This window comes from Lepus europaeus, chromosome 17, assembly GCF_033115175.1.
Source record: "Lepus europaeus isolate LE1 chromosome 17, mLepTim1.pri, whole genome shotgun sequence".
In the NCBI taxonomy this organism is placed as follows: Eukaryota; Metazoa; Chordata; class Mammalia; order Lagomorpha; family Leporidae; genus Lepus; species Lepus europaeus.
The window spans coordinates 60339109-60359665 of record NC_084843.1 but is presented as its reverse complement, the minus strand read 5'-3'; the positions used below and the strand labels follow the sequence as shown (position 1 = coordinate 60359665).

The window sequence follows — 20557 nt, the reverse complement described above, 5'->3', positions numbered from 1 at the left end:
GCATTATGGTGATCTTTGGCTGCCTCCGTTCCTGACGACAGCTGAGCCGTCTTCCTCCAAGTCTGGGGCCCCTGTGCACCCGAGCCTCGAGTTCACTCAGCTGTGCTCCCTCCTCTCCCTCAGCACCTGCTCCGCCCCGCGGGGTCACTCCCACCGGCACACAACCCACCTGCTGTTTCTCCCAGGCCAGAAAGAACAGACATCTCTCCCCCTTCCTGACCCCGGCTCCCCGCCTGCCGACAGCGGGGCTCCCGACACAGGGCTCCAGGTGTGCGGCTGCCCGGCCTCCCCCGCCCCGCCCTCTCTCACAGCCCAGGTGCAGCTTCTGCCTCTGCCCTCCAGGGCACCGAGGACCTGCCCCAGTTCAGTCTCAAGGGCAAACTCCATCATCACCCCTGGGACGGCTGGCTCCCCCTGGAAAATGATAGTGGGGTTTGTGGGCCCGCGGTTCCCATGACCCACACAAGTGTCTTGCCAGGTGGTGTCCATCCTGGTCCTAGGCAGGGAACCCGTGAGAATGCAGGCAGAGCCCAGGGTGGCAGCACGGACAACAAGGACGCAGCCGTCACCTGCTCTGTACCTGGGAGCAAATCTCTTATGCGTTTCCTGTCTTGGCCTCCTTCCGGGTAAAACAGGTGAAATACTCCCATACCTGTGCCTTCGGGCCCAGAGAGATCTTGAAAAGCAAGGTCTGGCACGCAGCAGGTTGCATGCTGTACACTGTCGCGCTCACGAGTGGCTTAGCACCACTCCCACAGTGGCTGCACACAGGGAGGGCTCCGCGAAGGCAGCTGACGCCTTTGCCGGAACTCGACGCCGGAACTCAGAGGAGTCCAGGCAGCGATGGTGGGAGAGGGGCACGGCCCACACCAGGACGTCCTCCCGCAGTGTCTGGGCACTCACAAGAGACAGCTGTGGGGTGGGTCTCTGGGCACGCCAGGCACCCATCCCATGCCACACACTGCTAGGACGGGGTTCTTCCAGGAGACACCCAGCCTTCTCCACATAGGGAGATTTTAAAGAATGACCGGGACCCTTAAAACTCCAGGGGCAGGCACTGCATTCCCTGATCTGGCCCAGAGAGGTCGCTGGCTGGTCCCGCGGCCTTGCCGTGGCTCAGCAGCACGGGGTGGGGTGGGGATGGGGGCGGCATCGGCCCCCTCTGGCCCCACTTCTTCCCTTGCTCTTGCTCTGCATCACCCCAGTGGCCAGGACACCCCCACACTCACCCCTTGAGGCCCAGGAGCCTGGGAGACGGGGAGGGAGGGAGAGGCAAGTGGACACAGGCCCTCCCGTCCCCAAGCACACTCCAAGGGGTGCACAACCCAGAGGAAGGGCTAGGGGCCCCCAGGGTCCCTGCTGGCCGACACAGGCCTGCAGGCTTCAGGGACAGCACAGCCACCCCAAGGAATTCACCCCGCCAGAGCGGTGAGGTCGGACAAGCTCAACACCCCAGTACCTGTGTCTGCGAGGGTCCCACGCAGAGCCCCCCTCCCCGCTCTCCGCAGCCGACCAGGCTGCTTCCTGGGGCTTCCTAGAGGGCGGCTGCCCTCCCTTTCAATCTCCAGGGTCAGGGCTGGCCACCTGCCATGCCGGAAGCACTTCCACCCATGGCTCTGCCACCGCGGCCTAAGGCCGGGGAATGGCTGCGCTCGGGGACCAGAGGGCAGCCGCTCCTTGTCCTACGCCAAGGCCGGGAGACCTAACTGGCTGGGCATGAGCTGCAGCTGGAGGGCTTAGCACTCACGTGGCCCAGCCTCTCCCCAGCCTGAACTCAGCCTCAGAACTGGGTGGTCGGGCAGGTGGTCCCCGAGGGCCGCCAGGGGGACAGGTCGAGCTCCCACTGCCCACCCTGCGACCCCCCAGATGACTCCAAGCCTCGCCTCTGTCACTTGCCAGCACACGACCTAGGTCTGTGGCCTAAAGCCCGGGAGTCTCAGTGTTCCCAGCTGGAAATGGAGTGACAGCACTAACTCGGCACACCACTGTGCAGACGGGAGGAAGGCGCTGGGGCCAGCAGGGGTGAGTGCAGCGGGCTGTGGAGCAGGGACTCGGGCCATGGCCGACATCTCCGATAAGTCACCCTCCAGGCTCCTCTTCTTCAAACCCCTCCATCCTGGTTCCCGTGAGCCCCTCCTCCCTGGGCTGGGAAGCCCACCTTGGCAGCAATGACACCGACAACAGCATGCGGGTGTGCATCTTTGGGAGCTGAGGGATGGAGCCAGAGGGATGAAAATCAGGGGAGGGGGCATCTTCGTCCCCCATGTGCCGAACGAGGCCCACCCAGCTTCCTTCCCTGAGGCAGGAAACCCCCTCGTCTAGGCCAGCCTACCCAAAGGATCAGAACCCAGGTGGTGACCACTGTGACTCCCAGACCCTCTTCTCCCTGGCGGGGCCATCCCTGTCTTGGACTGGGGCCATGGAACTCCCCCGCCCCCAGCCACATCATAGCTGCTGTCACACATACTTGGGCTGTGCTGCTACGTGCTGGGCACCACGCCAGAGCGCTGGAGACACCTGCTTGTGCAGCGACAGCCACACTCACAGTCCCACAGCTAACTAACGGCTCAGCGGGGGACACACCCCCATCGCTTCCGGCTCCTACTCACTCCCAGGGCGGGACTGGCTGTCCCTCCTAGCCAGGGGATGCACAGGGCAGCGGCAGACTGCCAGCCGGGGCCCTGGCCTGCTGACACCACGAGGGATGGTGGATCCCACTGCAGCTTGGCCATGTCCCACAGCCTCCTCGGAGGAGAGCCCTGGGGCAGGCGGTGCCAGGTGGGGGGGAGGGGCGGGGACTCACACAGGGAATGGAAGGCGGGGGGGGCAGCAGAGTGCTGTTTGGCTCACCAAGCTGTTGCTGGCCTGCAGGAGAGGCTGATGGGACAGGAGGAGGCCCCCATAGCACTCCCACAGCTGGGGAGCACCTCGGGCCATAGATGCAGGCACAGGGAGGGGACAAGGGTGCTGGTGGCTGCACCAGAGGCCGGGGGTAGAGCTCAGGTAGCCGGGGCTTGAGGCTAGAGCAGGAGGCGGGACCAGGGGCAGGCTGTCCGCGGGAGGAAAAGCGCCATTGGGCAGACACAGGCTGTGGGGCAGCTCAGCCCGGCACGGGCCCTACACACACGCTCTGAGCATGACCAAACTTCTAATCATCTCTCTCCTGCACGCCCCGTGATACTCTCTGCGGCTCTTCCTGGCTGGGTGGTCCTGGGCAGGTGCCTTAACCTCTCTGAGGCTCTGGCTTTTGTCGGGAAAAGCAGGGTTAGTGAGGGACCCTGTGTGTCACTGACACCCTGCCCCTGCCGGCACCGGGGGGGGGGGGGCAGAACTCACAGCAGCTGCTGTGGCCTCCCCTGCCCCCTCATCCCAGCAGCTCTTCCTCGTTGATCCTCCCCTTGCTTTGGTCTGGGGCTGAGGGCCTGTGGTAGGATTATTTGAGGTTCTTATTTCAGAGCGCAGAGACAAGAGGATGTCTTCCAAACCACCCCCAAATCCAGGCAGGGGCAAAGGAGCCTGGCCCAGGAGGTGACCTGGAAAGGGACATCAAGGGACCGAGAGGCTGTGTGACGATTCCTGCCAGGTCAGAGTCCCCGTCAGGCGGTGTCCATCCAGCAAAATATGAAAAGGAAAATGAAGTTGCAGACGCCGCGACCCACGGCTAACAGCTGCAGGCGGGAGCTGGCCACAGCCGATGCAGGGACTCTCCCGCGCTCCCCCTGCCTGAGGGCGCAGGGCAGGCGGGGGAAGGGAGATCGAGGCGAAGAAAAACGGCCTGCGCGAGGCGGCGGCGCCTCAGCACGCTTGCCTCCCCAGCCCGGCCCATGAATCGAGGGGCGACAGCTCTCTCATCTCCGATGCCAAGAGCCAGGAGCTCCGGGCAGACGCAGGTACTACATCCGCACCTGCCAGCGCTTGGAAAGCCGCAATAAAGCATCGAGCGGGCCCGGAATGCTAAGTGCCTGCAGCTGGGACGGGGCCGCCGCGGCTCGCCCGGCGATCGCAGGCTGTTCCCGGTGCGGGCTGCGTGCTTCCTCTCGGTCCGGCCGAGGCCCGCGCGGGGCAGGGGCGGCGGCAGACCCGGGCGGGGGCGGGACAGGTGCGCCGCAGTCTGGCCCTGCGCGGCCCGAGGCACAGGCAGGGAGCTTCTGGAAGAAGCCCAAAGGGCCGGTGATTTAGAGAGGCCGGCAGAGAGCTGGGACGCTTGAGTCACTGGTACATAAAAGCGGCCATAAAACACCTGGTTATGCCAACGCCTGCATAATGCGTTGCACCAGGCTGCAGGCGGCTGGGGGTGTGGGCCCCGTGCCCCAGACTGCCACCAGGACACTGTGTGTGCCAGGCCCCTGCGCTAAGTGCTCGGAGCACACGTTAATGTGCTTAATTGGGACGGAGGGGTCACAGAGACCTGCAAGGCCCAGGCAGAGACTCCCAGGCGGAGGGGGGCCATCTGGAGCCGCACCCCCACACGTGGGCCCAGCGTCCCACGGGCACCTGAACCTGCCCCGTCCAGCTCTGCGCAGCCTTTGTCTTCCCCCACAGCCGCCGTGTGCTCCCCCTGTACCCCCATCTCCCACACCTACAGAACCGCCCCTTTCATTGTTTACCTCTCCATTTTCATTTGACTTGAAAAGCAGAAAGACACAGAGAGGCACGCCTCTTCCATCAGCCGACTCACTCCCCAGATTCCTGCAATGGCCGCGGCGGGGCCAGGCTGAAGTCAGGACTCCCACGGAGATGGCCAGGACCTGAGTACTTGAGCCAACACCTGCTGCCTCCCCGGTGCTCCAGCAGGAAGCTAACCAGGAGCAGAGGGGACTTGAACCCAGGCCCTCTGCCACAGGATGTACCATCCCAAGTGACACCTCAGCTGCTGTACCACATGCCAGCCAGAACCGCTCATTTCCGTGGGCACATAGTTGCCTGGGCTAAACTATAAAGACTACATTTCCCAGCCTCCATTGCAGCCGGCTTGGTCATGTGACTGAATTCTGACCAATGAAAGTGAAAGCGGTATGTTACTTCCAGGAAGTGTTGTTACAAGCAACAGCCACTCTCCTACCCCTTCCTTTTCCTCTTCCGTCTCCTGATGGGATGGCTGGAGCTCCAGAGGCCGTTTTGTACTGCGAGGAGACCGTGGGCATGAAGGCTACACACGGTGCAGCAGGCGGGCTCCTGACAACAGAGACCATCGCCCAGCCTGGGGCTGGCCCCTCCAGCCTTGAATGTGAAAGAAAAATGACCCTCAACCGTGCTGTAGCCACTGCTCTGCTGGAGATGTCTGTAACTCATGGCTGAACCTAACGCTGTCGGGTCCATGCCTGCAGCCCTCCGGGGGTTCTGCAGACCACGTGGCATAAAGACACCATTTCCATCTTCCCCCAGCTCACACAGAGACCAGTCTGAAGGCCGGCACTGAGCCTAGCCCACTCCCACCTCCCTCGGCCGCCTCGGGCAGAACCAGACGCCTTGCGATTGTGCTGTGGCCTGCACGGAACCCGTCCGGCTCAGCACCACACCGCGTCCTAACGGCAACTTCCCCCGCCCGGGGAGCAACACGACCTTACCAGGATGTCCGAGTCCTCGGGGTCCAGCCTGCTGGCGGAGCCGGAGCAGTTGTGGAGTTTGAACACCCAGTACTCCTTGGCAGTGACAAAGAAGTTCCACGGCAGCATGCTGCCCACGCCCAGGCTGAAGAAGATGATGTAGGTGCCGTGGAAACGGTCCTCGGGCCTCGGCAGCCCAGGGGCCGGTGGTCCAGCAGCCTCTCCAGCACGGCATCCCGGTCGGCGCAGACAGAGCTGCTCCTGGTTCTGTAGGTGGAGTTGCAGCTGTGACGAAAGTCATCTTCGGTGACAACGGCCACTGTGGGGGAGGGAGAGGGGCAGGCTAGGCGGGCTGGGCCCAGCTGGCCCTGTACCTGTCCTGGAGAGGGACTGCACCCCCCCACCCCAATCCCAGCTTCTACAGGGCTGCCCTAGCCTAGTGGGGAAGCTGCAATGCGACTTGGAAGCCATAATGTGAGAACCGTCAGCGACCCCGGAGGCCTCCCTGGAGGCACAGGTGGCACCCAAGTCGGGGGGGGGGGCAGGCTGGGTGGAAAATAGCGCGGCATGGCGCAGCCTGGGGCAACCAACCCAGAAAGACAGACAGGCCTGAAGGTGGTCCAGGGAGGCAGGAATGAAGACCCCCGATGGGTGAAGAAGGATCTAGAACATCCTTGCGAGTCTGTGAGGCAGAGCGCAGGGGCAGGGGCAGCTCGTGGCATGCTACCATTGTGTGCTGGGGTGGGGGGGTGGTAGACGAATCACTACGTGTGTAGCAGCGGCCGGAGGAGGCGACATGGGCAGCAGGGCCTTTCCTGCAGACGCGCATGTGCCTCCGGAATTCGGAGCTGTGTGAACCCACAGGAGTTCAGGAATAGAACTTAAAATTATAAATGAAATCGGAGTGCCTGGGTTCGAGTCGTGGCCACGCCCAATTCCAGCTTCCCCGTAATGGAGACCCTGAGGGGCAGCGGGTGATGGCTCAAGTCCTCGGGCCCCTGGCGCCCAGGGCGGGAGACCTGGATGGGGTTCCATGTAGGGAGCGAACCAGGGGGTGGAAGATCTCTTTCCACCTGTTTTTTATTTATTTATTTATTTTTGACAGGCAGAGTGGACAGTGAGAGAGAGAGAGAGAGAGAGAGAGAAAGGTCTTCCTTTGCCGTTGGTTCACCCTCCGATGGCCGCCGCGGCTGGTGCGCTACGGCCGGCGCACCGCACTGATCCGATGGCAGGAGCCAGGTGCTTCTCCTGGTCTCCCATGGGGTGCAGGGCCCAAGCACTTGGGCCATCCTCTACTGCACTCCCGGGCCACAGCAGAGAGCTGGCCTGGAAGAGGGGCAACCGGGACAGAATCCGGTGCCCTGACCGGGACTAGAACCCGGTGTGCCGGCACCGCAAGGCGGAGGATTAGTCTGTTGAGCCACGGCGCCGGCCCCACCTGTTTTTCTTTCTGCCTTTCAAATTATTGATTTAAAAGTCTTAAAAATTATCAATAAAGGCGTTCAAAGGAAATAGTTCAAAAAAGCGTGCATAGGGTGTCTCGAGCTGCCCCAGGAGCCAGTGGGCGGCAGCTCTTCCCGTCTGCATGGAAACAGGTCTACAGAGTGGAAGGTCGTGGCCGTAAGTGACCACGCATCACAGCCTAGCAGGGGACGGCCACTCACAAACGGCGGCAGCACCTCACAGATGGAAGATTCTGGGCTGCCAGGGCCTTCTGCCCGCCAGCCCCCCGCCCCACAGCTGAGCCTCAGGTCCCCATGTGTAGACCCAGGGGAGCCTTTTCTGCAATGGCTGCACAAATGCAACCGGTGCTTGCCGGTCCCGAGCCGGTGTCAACACCTTCCTGACACCCTGGGCTTGTCACCCTGCTGGCGCGGGTGCCAGGGAGCCTGCTGACCCCTGTGCTCTGGTCAGCTCCCAGGACAGGGGGGCAGTGGGACAGATGGGAAGTCTGCCCGTGCTGCCGAGGGCGGGACACTCCGGGGTCCCCAGGGCAGCAGCTGCTTTACCCAGTGCCTCAGCCGAGGGAGGTCGGCGCCCACCGCACACAGGGGGCTGAGCCTTGCTCGGGGCCCCCGGCAGGGAGGAGCGAGGCCTCTCCCCTGGTGTGGCAGCTCAGGAGAACCACGTAGTGCCCCTTGGCATGTGGCAGGCCCGGACGGAAATCATCACCCCCATTTTTCCGATGGGAAGACTGAGGCCTCGAGGGCACCTGCTTTGTCCCACATCCAGACAGGAAGAATTCCTGCTAAAACGGAAGCCTACAGTCACGCACGCCCGGTCTGGGCCCCTGAGCCCCTCACCCGCCTGCGCGAGCCCACCGGCCAGATCGGCGGGGGCAGGCAACCCCGTGCCCGCCTGGGCGCCCAGTCAGCAGGGCTATTTTAGACTCTCCAGGCTGAGCCCAGCCCTCCAGCCTCGCTGCCCGGGGAGCCCAGCATCAAGGAACTTCCAAGTGCACAGGACGGCCGGGCCCTGGCTGCCGCCAGATGTCCCAGGTGCGGGGGCTGGGGGGCGCGGGTGCGTGCTGGGTCGCTGGCTCCCCTTCCCTGCTCCTGGGTCTATTCGTTAGGGACCAGTCAGCCTTGACCAAGCTGCTGAAGGAGCCAGGAATTTTCTCTAACCCAGGTCAAGGCCAGGGCACTGGAGTGAGCAGTCTTATTACTCTTGATAAAAGCTCGCCCCGGCTTTGGATTAAAAAGAGAAAGCAAAAAAGAAAGCTCAGGATTCAGCCAACCTCCCCGGGGGCAGCAGGCGGAGTCCACCTGCTGGAGCTGCCCGGGGTGGCCCCTGCCCGGAGCGGCAGCAGCCCCAGCGGGCCGAGGCTGCCCACCATCGTCGGGGCCGGGAAGCCCCGCTGCCGGCTCCAGGGAGGCTCCGGACCCTGGCCCAGGCCATCGCCCATCCGGGCCGGGGTTCTGCCCGGAGCCAGGAAGCGAGGCCGCGGGAGCGCGCGAGCCAGGCTGGCCGGGAGCCCGAGGGTCCGCGCCGCGTCCGACTTCCGGCCCCACTTACTGTCGCCGCCGCGCCGCCGCCTCCGCCGCCTCCCGGCCGCACGACCACTGCGACTCGGGCTGGGAGGGCCGCGGGCTGCAGGCCGGCCCTCGCCGCTCCCCGGCCCCGCCCGCCCGCCCGCCCGCCGGCGCCGCGCTTCCCGGATCGCAGACTCGCTCGGGGCCCCGCGCTCTCCCGGCGCCCGCGCGCCCCCGCCTGGCCGTCTGCGCCCCCTACACCCTGAGACAGGCGCGGGAGGGCGCCCGGGGCCTGGCCTGCCCGCCGCTGTTGCATCCCCCTCCTGCCCTTGGCGGCAGCCCACCGTGGGCTGCGCCCCGCAGGCAGCTCCCTCCGCAGTCCGGGGCCCCAGGACGCTCGCCCCCCTGGAGAAGGTGCAGCCCACAGTCCCTGCGTGATCGCGGCGCTCCGGGTGAACCTGGCTTCCGGGCTGGGCGACTTTTCAGGAGAGCCTCAACCTGGTCCTTGCCATCCCTGGCGCCGGGACCCCAGGCCGGGCAGGTAGCCCCGGGCAGGTGTGCTGGCAGGAAGGGAGCGGAACCTCGTGACCCTGGTCCGGGGCCACCCCGACCTCAGAGCAGGCATCTGGTCGACTCAGGGCCAGAGGCTCCGGGACCTTCCACAGCAGGTCCTGGCAGGGGCTGCCGGCGCTCACAGGTTCCACAGTGCCCCGGGAGTGCGGACAGGTCTGGGGGCAGGCCACTCCCTGTCCCGGGTCCCCCAGGCACTAGCCTAATATCAGTGTCTCTGCTCACCGTGCAGAACCCAGGGCCCCCTGTGGAGGTGCTGGCTGGGCCTCACCTGCTCCCTGGACCTGTCACTCAGCACTGGGCCCACGATGCACAGCCCACAAGCGTGTGATGAATGAATGCCCCCGGCCATTCGGCTGCTGGGAGCTGGGGCTGGGAGCCCCGTGTAATAAGCTCCCCAGCAGGCACATTTGGGGAACAGCACCCTAACTTGTCAGCCCCCAGCTCAGAGCAGAGGGGCTAGAAGCTGCTCCCCACCCCCCGCGTGAATCTTGACTGCACCCCAGTGGCCTGGGGAGCCATGCGAGAATCAGGACCTCGCTGGACCCCAGGGCCCCCTGGGAAACACTGGGAGGGTGGATCTCACCGCAAATTTCCTTTGCTTCTAAGGGAGTCCCCTCACCCCCAAATGTGGCGGAGAGGCCACCTGGGGGATCCTCAGGGCTGCTGCCGGCAGTGGTCGGCAGTGGCCGGGCCTGGCCTCCCAAGTGGGGCCTGCCTGGGGCTCTGGGGGCTGGGGGAGGCACAGGGAGAGCTGGGGGAAGCCCCGCCTGTGGCTCTGACCCCACCGACGACCTGGAGCCAGTCTCCTGTCCTTGGGCACTCAGCAAGGAGGCAATAAAGCAGGTCCCCTGACAGCTCATCAGAGCACAGGGACCCGGGGGCCAGGAGGGGGAGCCGAGGGGAGCCAGAGCGCGCGGCCGACCTGGCAGGGGGACACTTCAGGTGCGGGCCCACCCGACAGCCACACAGGCCCCGCCTGGGCAGGGCTGTAGGGAGACAACAGAACCTCTTCTGCGCTGGCTGAGCCCTTTGTGGGCGAGCACTGCTGTCCCAAAGGCCAGCTCAAGGACGTGCACTCCTTGTGTCTGCGTGGGGGACCTCGGAGCCACGAGTACCTCTTTACGAAGGGGATCTGGCATTCAGGCTTAGCCAGCAGGGGAAGGGCATGGGCGCAGCCGGTCCTGGGCGGTGAGCGGGGGAAGCTGGCCAGGCCAGCAGGGGGTCTGCTGTGCAGGTGCCAGCCCCTGCTGCTGCTGGGCCTCTGCTGGGCCGCCCCTCCTCCCCTGCTCCTGTGTCTGCTCCTGGGGCCCAAGGGACATGTTTGGGGGCAGCACACCGCGGACACCCACAGTCGTATCTGTCTGGAACTGTACCGGAGCTCAGGAACGGGGCAGCCACGCTCTCCTGCCAGGCCCCCCCATCGGTCCTGGGGTGCGGCTGGAGCAGGTGGGGCATTGCACCTGACGGTAGGGTTGATGCAAATCCCCACCCTCGCACAAGCCTCGGCAGGGGCCACCAGGGAGGGCGTGGTAACGCTGCACAGCCGCGGGTCACCGAGGTGTCCATGCGAGGTCCACTGCCTGCAGCGTCCGGGCCGGGGCAAGCTAAGGCTGGCACCTGGGAGCTCAGTCCAGGGCTCCCACGCAGGCAGCAGGGACTGAGCCATCACCACGGCCTCCCGGGGTCAGCACTGGCAGGAAGCCGGGACTCCAGCCCTGGATCTAACCCAACAAGGGCTGCCCGTGCGTGGCAGATGCCCTAGCTTTCTGTTCTCAAACACACGTGAAGAAGGAAAAAGGAGGAAGAGACGGAGAGGAAGGGAGGAGAAGGACCTCCCCACAAGGCAAGGCTGTGCCCGCTGGGACAGAGGGGAGGATAGAGGGGTTCTTCAGGCGCCCCAAAACACATCCCGCCGTGGCTCTGCCCTCCTAAGCCGACGCTCAACCCCACCCCGCCCCGCCCCCTGCTGGCCAGCCCAGAAGTGGCAGGCACGTGTCCCTAGGCTGTCCTGCCCCTCTCTTCCGCAGCCCCCGCGGGTTACAGGGCGTCTCCCCCCAGAGTCTATGCAAAACGCGCTCAGCCCTGGCCCAGCACACACTTCCCTGCTGCCCGTGGTGCTGGGATCCGAGCTGCACCGGCCACGGCTCGCGGAACCCTGCTCTTCGGAGATGCCTTAGTGACTGGGGTCCGGGGTTAATGGTGTCCTGGCCCTTCTTGGTCTGCAAAGGCCCCGCAAAGTTCTGCGTGCGTTGGGACAATGCCTTCCCACTCTGACACAGGCCTGCTGCGTGCGCCCCAGGGCACTGGGGCCTGGGGGACCCAGCACCCGGCTAACATGGAGGCCCCCCTGGGCTTGGAGCTCGCACCTGGGCGCGGGTGCTGAGGGTGTGATCCTGGGAGGCCAAGCCTCAGCTTCCTCGTCTCTAAGAGGCGCGATGGTTCCCACCTCACGGCCTCCTAGGCGGCACAGAGCAGGTGTGCGGTTAACAGTGCTGCCCGCTGCCCGAGGGTGAGCCTCGCCTCGCCATCGCCATCGCGCGGTCGCGGCTGGTACTGCCGGGACCGCAGACAGGCCCACAGCAGAGCAGCCTGAGAACCCAAGGTGTACTGGGACACAGGAGCCCCCGGGACCCCGGGGCGTCCTTCCGCCTCTGTCCCGCGGGAACTGACGGCTGCGTAGACACGGGCAGGAGGGCGGGATCGATGTGACAGACTCGGGGCGGCGGGGCGAGGGCTCTGTTCAGCGTCTTCTCGGCCCCTCTGTGGCGTTCCTCCCTTTCCCCTGCGTGGGGGGCGGGACCCCCGGGAACGGGGTCTTTGAGGGGGCCAGGAATCTTCCCACTGACCCCAGCACACACCCCGAGCGCAGGGGCATTGCTCATGAACAACCAGAGCGGTCGGAGCCGGCTCCGGTGGCTCAGGGGTGAGCGGCAGAGCCCGCCCTGGGGCTGGACGCGAGGGCTGGAGGAGCACCAGTCCCACCCTCCAGGGCTGGAGCCCTGCCTGCCGGCTCCAGCCGCTTCCCCTCGTCCAGAGCGCGCTGACCTGACCAGGAAGAGCCTCTGCGCTCGCCCAGCTCCCTTCGCGCACGCCGATCCCGTCACCGCGGCGCCTGCTCAGAAGTCAGCCCGCTGGACCCAGGCCGCCGCGCCCGGGAGGCCCGGAAGGCCCGGGACGATGCTGCCACCTGGTGGCCACTCTCTGGCCCTGCACGGCTGCACGGAGGGCTTGGGTTCCAGGGCTGCTGGGCACACAGGTGTCACTCATGACTCCGAACCTGTAACTGCCCTCATCAAATACAAATCCAACCCCCCCTCAAACTCATCTGCGTGCTGCGTGCTGCTTCAAGGGCCCCCTCTAGAAAGTTCCAGTTCTCCTGGAAGTGCCAGCCCAGGTCCCCCTGTCTCCCCTCCATCACGGGCCATCCCCAAGGGTCCATGGGGGTGGGTAACGCCCGAGCATCGTCCTCGGGGCCTTGTGGCACCGTGAGCTTGCCTGGCTGAAGGGCACCTGCCGGCTGGTGAGAACGGTGAGCCGCTGACCACACCCCCCCAGCTGGCCCTGCCTCCTGCACACACGTCAGAGGCAGTGCCAGTCCTCGGCGCCGCGTCGGCCTGCATCAGCTGTGCGCTTTCGACCGGGAAGCCCCTTCTCCCCGGCACTCTCCCTCTGGGCCAGCCCCCCACACCTGCTCCCCATCTCCCACTGCCACCGGCACCCTCCCCGCGGTCTCCCACCTACAGACAGACTGCATGCAGTGGGGTCACTGCAGTGACTTCTCTCAGCGTGGCTGTCACACTCCCCAGGGCCCCGACTTCCGGCCCGGAGAGCTCCCGTTGCTACTGCTTTTCATGTCTGTCTGCGGCCCCTTTGGAGGGTGCTCCCCGGGTCTGGTGTTCTAGCTTGGTGGTCATCATCTTGCGTGTTCTGTGGTTTCTGTGAAGAAGTTAGCCACGGGGGTCTGGCATCCCATATCAGAGCACTGACTCAGGTCCTGGCTGCTCTGCCTCCGATCTGGCCCCCTGCTAGTGCGCCTGGGAAAGCAGTGGCAGGTGGCCCAAGTGCTCGGGCCCCTGCCACCCGTGTGGGAGACCCAGATGGGGTTCCTGGCTCCTAGCTTCATCCTGGCCCAGCCCTGGGAAGTGAACCAGCAGATGGAAGATCTCTCTCTCTGTGTCTCTGTCTCTCACTCTCTCTGTCACTCTGCCTTTCAAATAAGTAAATACATGTTTTTAAAAAAGTTAACAATTGATTTCCTAAAAGATTTGTTTATTTATTTGAAGGTAGAATTACAGAGAGAAGGAAAGGCAGAGAGAGAGAGAGGAGAGATGTTCCATCCGCTGGTTCACTCCCCAAATGGCTGCAATGGCTGGGCTGGGCAGGTCCGAAGCCAGGAGCCGGGCGCTTCATTTCCAGCTGACGTCAGCCCCTGGGAGGGCAGACACGCAGAGGCCCTGGTCTTCCTGCGGGGAGTCAGCTTCAGCCTATGCCAGGGGCTGGGGCTGGGGGCCAAGCGGCTGGTGTCAGATTTCTGGGGTCTGCTCTGGGTCCTGTGGGCACCTTCCCCGGCCTGCAGCCCTTGGGCCCCATCAGATCCTGGGGGATTTGCCAGGGCTCCCCTCTGCTTGGGCCCCCAACTCCCACTCCTTTTGTCTCTGGGGAGGACTTTGTCCAAGCTTGGTGCACACCCATGACCACACCCCCTGCACCTCCCCCTCCCCGGTACAAGTCCCTTCCTCTGCTCAGGAGCACAGAAGTGGTCTTCCCTCCCCTTGTCCCAGCTCATAGCCTTGCCTTATTTAAAAAAAAAAAATCAAATTCCATGCACTCGTTATGGCTCGTCTTCCTTCAGCAGCTTAGCACCTAACGTGTTGCCTAATACTAGCCTGATTGCACGGGGCTGTGACCGACCCTGGCCAAGTGGCCACACCAGCCCGGGCGCTCTGGAGTCGGGGTCCTGGCCCAGGTGGGCAAGGGGCCGACTGTGCTTGGATGTGGATGGCCAGGAGGTGCGTCCCTGCCTGCCCGGCTCCCAGCGATGGTTGTGGGGTCAGTTCTGGAGGTGAGAGGAGGGCATGGCTGGAGGGTGTTGGGGGAGGGGTCACCAGCTGTCGCAGGAGCACTGGACTGGGAGTTGGGAGAGGATGGGCTCTGCCTGGGAAGGGAAAGCCTGGGGCATCCCTGATGCACTCGATCCTTGAGAGCTTTGTGATGTCGGGATGTCTCGGAAGCACGGAGCTGCTGCTCCTCCTGGGCTGTATAAACAGGAGCGTGGTGCAGGGCCCCAGGCACTGGGCCATCGTCTGCTGTCTTCCCAGGTGCAGGAGGAGGGAGCCGGATCCGAAGCAGAGCAGCCGGGACTTGATCCAAGGCTCCCATGCAGGGTGCTGGCCTTGCACTATGCCGGCCCCCGCTCTCCTAACATCGACGCGTGTTACCGCACCTCACCCTCACTGTGTGTCTGTGGGGAGGGCCGTGTCACTCCCAGCGTGGGAAATCCGAGGTGATTTCCTCACGGGCACATGGGGAGCAGACGGCAGGGTCCGGCTTTCCACGCAGGTCAGGCAGACGCCAGCGCTCGCTCCCTGAAGCCTGCGGCTGAGCTGGGACTCTGCACCAAGCTAGCTTCCGTTCCCCAGTCTCCTCGGGACCAGGCCCTACCTGGGCTCATACCCACCCACCCTCCCCGACACCCCTGATGGCCGAGACAGCCCGGCTTCACGAGAGCACAGATGGCTAAGCCAAGCCATGGGAGGGACCGGGGCACTGGGCAGGAGGCCGAGTGGCTGTGGGGTGGGCCGTGGGAGCTGGGCCAATGCTGGGAGAGCCTTCAGCTTCTTTGTGCTGGTGCCCAAGGGCAAAGCCAGCTCGTCCGGAGAGAGTGAGAACTCTCAGCGAATGCCTGCTGTGAGTACTGAACAGAAGTATTGAGCTCCCCATCTCTGGAAATATGCAAGCAGAGGCTGGGAACGCCCTTGCTTGGGGCCTTCGTGGAGATCCTGGCATCAGGTGGGGATGGATTCAGCTGCAGCCAGGGACCCCCTCGGTCATCCCAGAAGTCCATGAGGGGAACCTGATGGACCCCTGTGGTTCTGTGCACCCTCCGAGGGCTGCTGCGGTATTCAGGTGTGGGTGCCAGGCACCTGTCCCCGGGCACAGGGAGGTAAGGGAATTGTTGTGACCCAAAGGCCCAGTAGCCAAGACTACCCTGGGTTTCGTCAGGCACAGAGTGGCTCCTGGGGAGAGGACCGGCCTCACCACCAACCCACGGAGGGACGCGGGAGGGAAGTAGCTGGGCCGGGCACCACGGTCCCCCTGATGCAACCCGGAGAAAGCAGCACGGAGGCAGTTTGTAGAGAGGCCCAGGGCCAGGGCTCGGGACCACGTCCCCACTGCACACCTGAACCTGCGCTGTGCGACGGTGGGTTAGGCCACCTGCGTCACCAGGATCCCATAGGAGCGCCGGCTGGGATCCTGGCTGCTCCACTTTCGATTAGCTCCCGGCTAATGCACCTGGGAAGGCAGCAGAAGATGGACCGAGTGCTTGGGTCCTCCTGCCAGCCACAGGGCAGACTGGAATGAGATTCAGGCTCCTGGCTTCAGCCTGGAGCCCTGGCCATTGTGGATACTTCAGAGTGGACCTGCAGATGGAAGATCTCTTTCTGCCTTTCAAATGAAATAAACCTTTTTTAAAGGCACTCCTCCCCTGCCCCAGGCTCTTCTATCTTTGGGAAAATTAGCACCAACACAGATTTATCAGAACAAATCCCTGTACCCTCATCTGCTAGAAACATCCCTGTCAACATGGAGACCCACAGGTGGCCGTTGGCTCAGCGGCTGCCAATGCCTAGGACGCCCGCATCTCGTGCTGCAGGGCCTGGGTTTGAGTCCCAGCTCCATGCCCAATTCCACTTCCTGCTAACACACACCCTGGGAGGCAGCAGGTGATGGCTCAAGTCCTTGGGTCCCTGCCTCCCAAGAGGGAGACCTGGATGGAGCTCCTGTTCTGGGCTTTAGCCTGGCCCAGCCCTGGCCCTAAGTCCTTGTGGCAGGCATGCCGGGAGTAAAGCAATGAATAGGAGCTCTCTCAAATAAAGAAAAAAAATTAAAATCCTGCCCAGAGTTCCCTTCTGTCTGCACACCACCCTCAGTGAAACGTGCCCCGAGCCCCTCCCAGGCAGCCTGGGTGGCCTGAAATCCAACTCCTGAGCAGACCCAGGGCTGCACCACCTGGTGCGCAGGGACCAGCACCCAGATGCAGCTCAGGCTTCAGGCTGCGGTGTGACCGTAGGGAAGCCACCCCCTCTCTGGGCCAGGATTCCCTCTGTGGGAAGAGGTTGTTGAGCTGGGATGGTTCCCAGGGCTGAGAGAGCTCGGACAGGACAGGGACACCCCCGCCAGCCTGCAGCAAGAAGACAGAATACAAGTGGCATTTTTTTTTATTAGACTAGGAAATATAATTTATTTCATAAAAATTAATTTGTTACAATAGGAATGCTAAACGTTATTTACAGGTTGCTGTTTACAGAATAAACAGGGCTGGGACTGGGGTCATCCCTGGACACACAGCCACGGCCAGGAGACCGTCCCCTGGTCACCTCCTGGGAGCCGGGGGCAGGGGACCAGAGGCCCTGGGTGGTGCCCTGCAGGAGGACCCTGCCCCTGAGCTGGAGACCTGTGAGAGAAGGCGGAGGGAGAGGCACGAAGAAGAGACACCAACCAACCCTGTAGGCTCAGGAGGGCAGAGCAGGTGCGCCCACCTCCACGTGTTCCCCAGGGCGCCCTGATGTGCCCGCAGAGAAGAAAGCACACGCACACACACACACACACACCCCAGAGACAAGAGACAGGAACAGCGTGAGCGGCTCTGCATGTCCCCACAGCATCCACCACGCAGGGCTATCTCAGGGCTGAACAAGAGAAGCAGGCGGCCAGGGGAGCAGCCACAGCAGCACTGCCGACAGACGGCCTCAGCCAGCCCTGCGTGGCCTCCCCGGCAAAGCCGGGCAGTTGGAACCCTCGCGGGGGCCTTCAGCCAATTGGCTCTGTGCTCCAGGCCACGGTGCACAATTTCTGGAAGTCAGACGGGAAGTGGCACCTGGGTGGCCGGTTGGGCCTCTTCGCTAAAAGCTCCCAGCCTGGGGCCAGGTCAACAGGTGAGAGGCCAGGGACAGTGAGGAGGGGCAGGCAGGCCAAGATGAACTTCTACCCACTGGGGCTCCCTTTGGAAGCCCCAGAAACCATGCAAACCCCATGGGCTGTAGGCGGCAGCTGTGGAACCTTCTAGATGTCAGAGCACACAGAGGCCCAGAGAGGCAGTGGCATGTCTAAGGCCACACCGCAGTTTCCAGGCAGAGCTGGGGCCGGGTTCCTGACTTCAGACTCCTGGGCTACACTCCAGGGTCTGCAAGCAGATGACGGCCTGAACATTGTGAGGGCATGCGTGGGCTCTGGCCAGGCGGGCTGCCCTCACGTGGGCTCAGGCCACCGGAATGGCGTCTTCGGCAGGGCAGGCAGCGAGCACATGAACCAGGGCCGAGAGCCTTGGAGTTACTGCCGGCACCCAGGTGTGGCCCGGCCACCAAGGCAGGCCTGGCCCTGCCAGCAGCCCTGATGGAAGGAATCCTCTCTCACACCTGTAGGCAGGTCCTGGTCTGCCCACAGCCAACCCTGGCCCAGGTTGCTGGGCCGCAGGTGGGGACTGCTGCTGGGACCCTGTTCCTCTCCCAGGCTCGCTTCCAAAGGCCACGAGGGACCTGCCGGGGCAAGCCCTGGGGCTCGTGCCCAGCGCTGCCGGTGGGGAGCTGGCGCTTGCCTCGCCATGGGCGCCAAGGAGAGGCCTTTGATGAGGTGCCTGTGCCTGGGGTGTGCAGGGGGCCTGGTCCCAGCCACACCAACTGAAGAGAGACGGGACACTCCCCAGTCCAGCCCCCGCAATGTCCCAGAGCAATGTGGGGGTGGTGCTGCATGCCAGCCCTCCCCTACCCCGGGCGCCCAACCCATCCTGGAAGGTTACCTGGAAGGTCTCCCAGTAGGCAGGGGTGCGGGGGAGGAGCTGAGCAGTGGGAGATGGCTGTCCACCTGCTGCCTCCACTCCCAGCCAGACCCTGGCCCCGCCTCCCACGCTCCTGCAGCTGGACAGGCCCGTGGGCCACCGCTTCTGTAACACAGCAGGAGACACGGAGGCCGAGGAAGGGCAGCTCTGGACTCCCGGGCAGCAGGAGTGCCCACCTGCTCCAGTCCACCTGGCCTGGAGAATGCTGGGTGGGGTGTTCTGGAGGCCCTACGCTAGGGGTACAGCTCCCCAGCCCCCCAGGACATGGGCTGACCAGGGAGGCTTCTCCAGCCCCATTTCTGGACCACACCCTCTCCAGGAGCCGCCAGACCAGAACATTCTCCCTGGCTCACAGCAGGCCTGGTCCGCTCACATTTTCCATCCCAGTGCCTCTAACTTGGATTCCCAGGAGCCTGAGAGGCACCTGCCTTGGGGCCGTCGGGGAGGAAGGACCCCACCCATGCCATCCCTGGGCTCCCCCTGGCTTGAGACCTGAGCGGGAAACTTGGTACCATGGCTACAGCCCTGTGTGACCCGCACAGCTGGGGAGGCCGAGGCCCTGCTGGAATTCGGTCCGGGCGCATTTGTTAGCAGCAAAGAATCCCGCCTTCAGTCTCTGTCTCCCCAACCCGCATGCCGACACACCCACGCACGCACATGCACACGCACTCGTGCCCACGCAAGAAAAGAGTTTTCTATTTTTTTGTGTTGTTTTTCATTTTCTTTTTTTTTTTTTCTTAAAAAGGACTTATCCAAATATCTGGATAATAAATCATTTGCGTTTCCTAAGAAACTGGGTTTTCCTGTCCCTTGTGGTTTTGGTGTTTTTCTTCTTTGAGCCTTATTAGCGGTCTGAAGCTTCCTATTTCTGCTTTTCCTTTTTGCTTTTAGATGGGACCAAGTCTGTCTGAGTTGTACTTGACCTTGCAAAGAGGGGAAGGGCGTGAAAGCAGACGGGGAGAAACCAGTAACCAAGGCAGAAAGTGAAGAATGAGCTGAAACAGAAGCTCTGAGGCCGGCAGTCACAGGGCTGAGGCTGGGGGAGGAAGGCAGCCGCCCCATGCCCCCTGACGGGCCCCAGGGCCCTCAGTCCCGCCCCTGCTCCCCTCTGAGGTTCCCATGTGGAGGCCTGGGGCCAGGAGAGATGGCGGGGGACGCAGAGGGAGTGGGACCCTGTCAGCAACAGAGGACGGAGATCTCTAAGGCTGGTCGTGGTCTGGGGCTTGGGCGGGAGGGGTCTGGAGGAGGAGGCCGGGGTCCCAGCTGTGAGCTGGCGGCGGCAGTGGTGGCGGTCCCCTCCTGGAGGCTGCCCTGCGCCTCCCGCACCACCTGCCGCCGTGGTCCCAGGCGCTCAGCAGTCGCCGTCGGTGGCCATGGCTACCAGCATCTCACTCTTGCCCATCTCCTCCAAGGCACTGGCCAGGCTGTTGAGGTCCCCATCATCCTGCTGTAACGCTTCCCAGAGGTCCAGGATCACGCCTGTGGGGCTGGCTTTGGTGGCAAAGTAATTCAGGTACCTGGCGGAGGGGAGGGGAAGGCGTTGGGCGCCCTGAGCACTCGGCATCTCCCCGGCGGAGAGGCAGGGGGGCCGAGGCTCCCGGCTCCGCAGCCCTGGGTCCCACTCGTAGGCTCCACTGCGCCCCTCTGAGCCTCGGTCTCCCCTCCTCTAGAGCGGGAGCAACGCCAGTCAGCGTTCATCTCCAGCACGTGAGCAGCTTGTCCATCGTCATCACCACTCGAGACACTGGCACCGGGGGAGGGCTGTCTGTGCCCCGCGACCCTCACTCCTTCCTAACCTCGGCCGGAAGAACGCCTCAGCCGTTTTTCACCCCCGCCCCCAACCTTAGTAAGACGGCGTAGGTCGCCCACAGGTGTTCTGTGGATAAATGCAATACTCCAGCCGCTGCGTTTATCCAGCACTTGGAGTTCTCCCAGCGAGCTCTGGCACCAAGGTGTGTGAGCAGCCGGCCACCCAGCGGGCACTTCCACAACACCTGCTCTGCCCCGGGCGCGTGCCTGGCTGTCCATCCCACGAGGTGGGTGGGTGTTATGTAGGGACTTCCAGGAAGTTCAGGGAAAGTGGAACTAAAAGATTAGTTCATTTAGATGCGAGAAATATTGAAGTCCACGCACACACACGGGATCTTCAACAAGTTCATGGGAATCCCATTTGAAAAAAAAACTATGCAGGGACTTCAATATGTGTTTGCACCCAGATAAACTGATCTTGTACCTCTGCTTTTCTAGGAACTCGTCTTCGCACGGGGCGAGATCAGAGCAGGGCCCGGACAGCGTGGTGGCCGCCTCCAGCCCGCCTGGCAATAGCACCCTCCCTGAGGCTCAGCACACCCAGACCCGCTGCCAGCCGTGGCCCACAGGAGCCGGCACAGAGGGCTGTGGGCTGGGTTGCT

General features: G+C 63.6%; 2 protein-coding genes across 2 annotated transcripts in view; both read right to left on the bottom strand.

Annotated features, from left to right (window-relative positions):
- The window catches only part of SLC29A3 (solute carrier family 29 member 3), a 36325-nt gene extending 27707 nt beyond the window's left edge, over window positions 1-8618 (bottom strand). Inside the window, 3 exon segments of the mRNA XM_062214808.1 lie at window positions 5568-5755; window positions 5758-5865; window positions 8562-8618. Coding sequence (XP_062070792.1) covers window positions 5568-5755; window positions 5758-5865; window position 8562 — 297 coding nt within the window. The 5' untranslated portion in view covers window positions 8563-8618.
- Window positions 8619-16520: 7902 nt separating this feature from the next.
- UNC5B (unc-5 netrin receptor B) overlaps window positions 16521-20557 on the bottom strand; it is a 72673-nt gene continuing 68636 nt past the window's right edge. Inside the window, exon 17 of the mRNA XM_062214430.1 lies at window positions 16521-19663. Coding sequence (XP_062070414.1) covers window positions 19498-19663 — 166 coding nt within the window. The 3' untranslated portion in view covers window positions 16521-19497. The remainder of the gene's footprint in view (window positions 19664-20557) is intronic.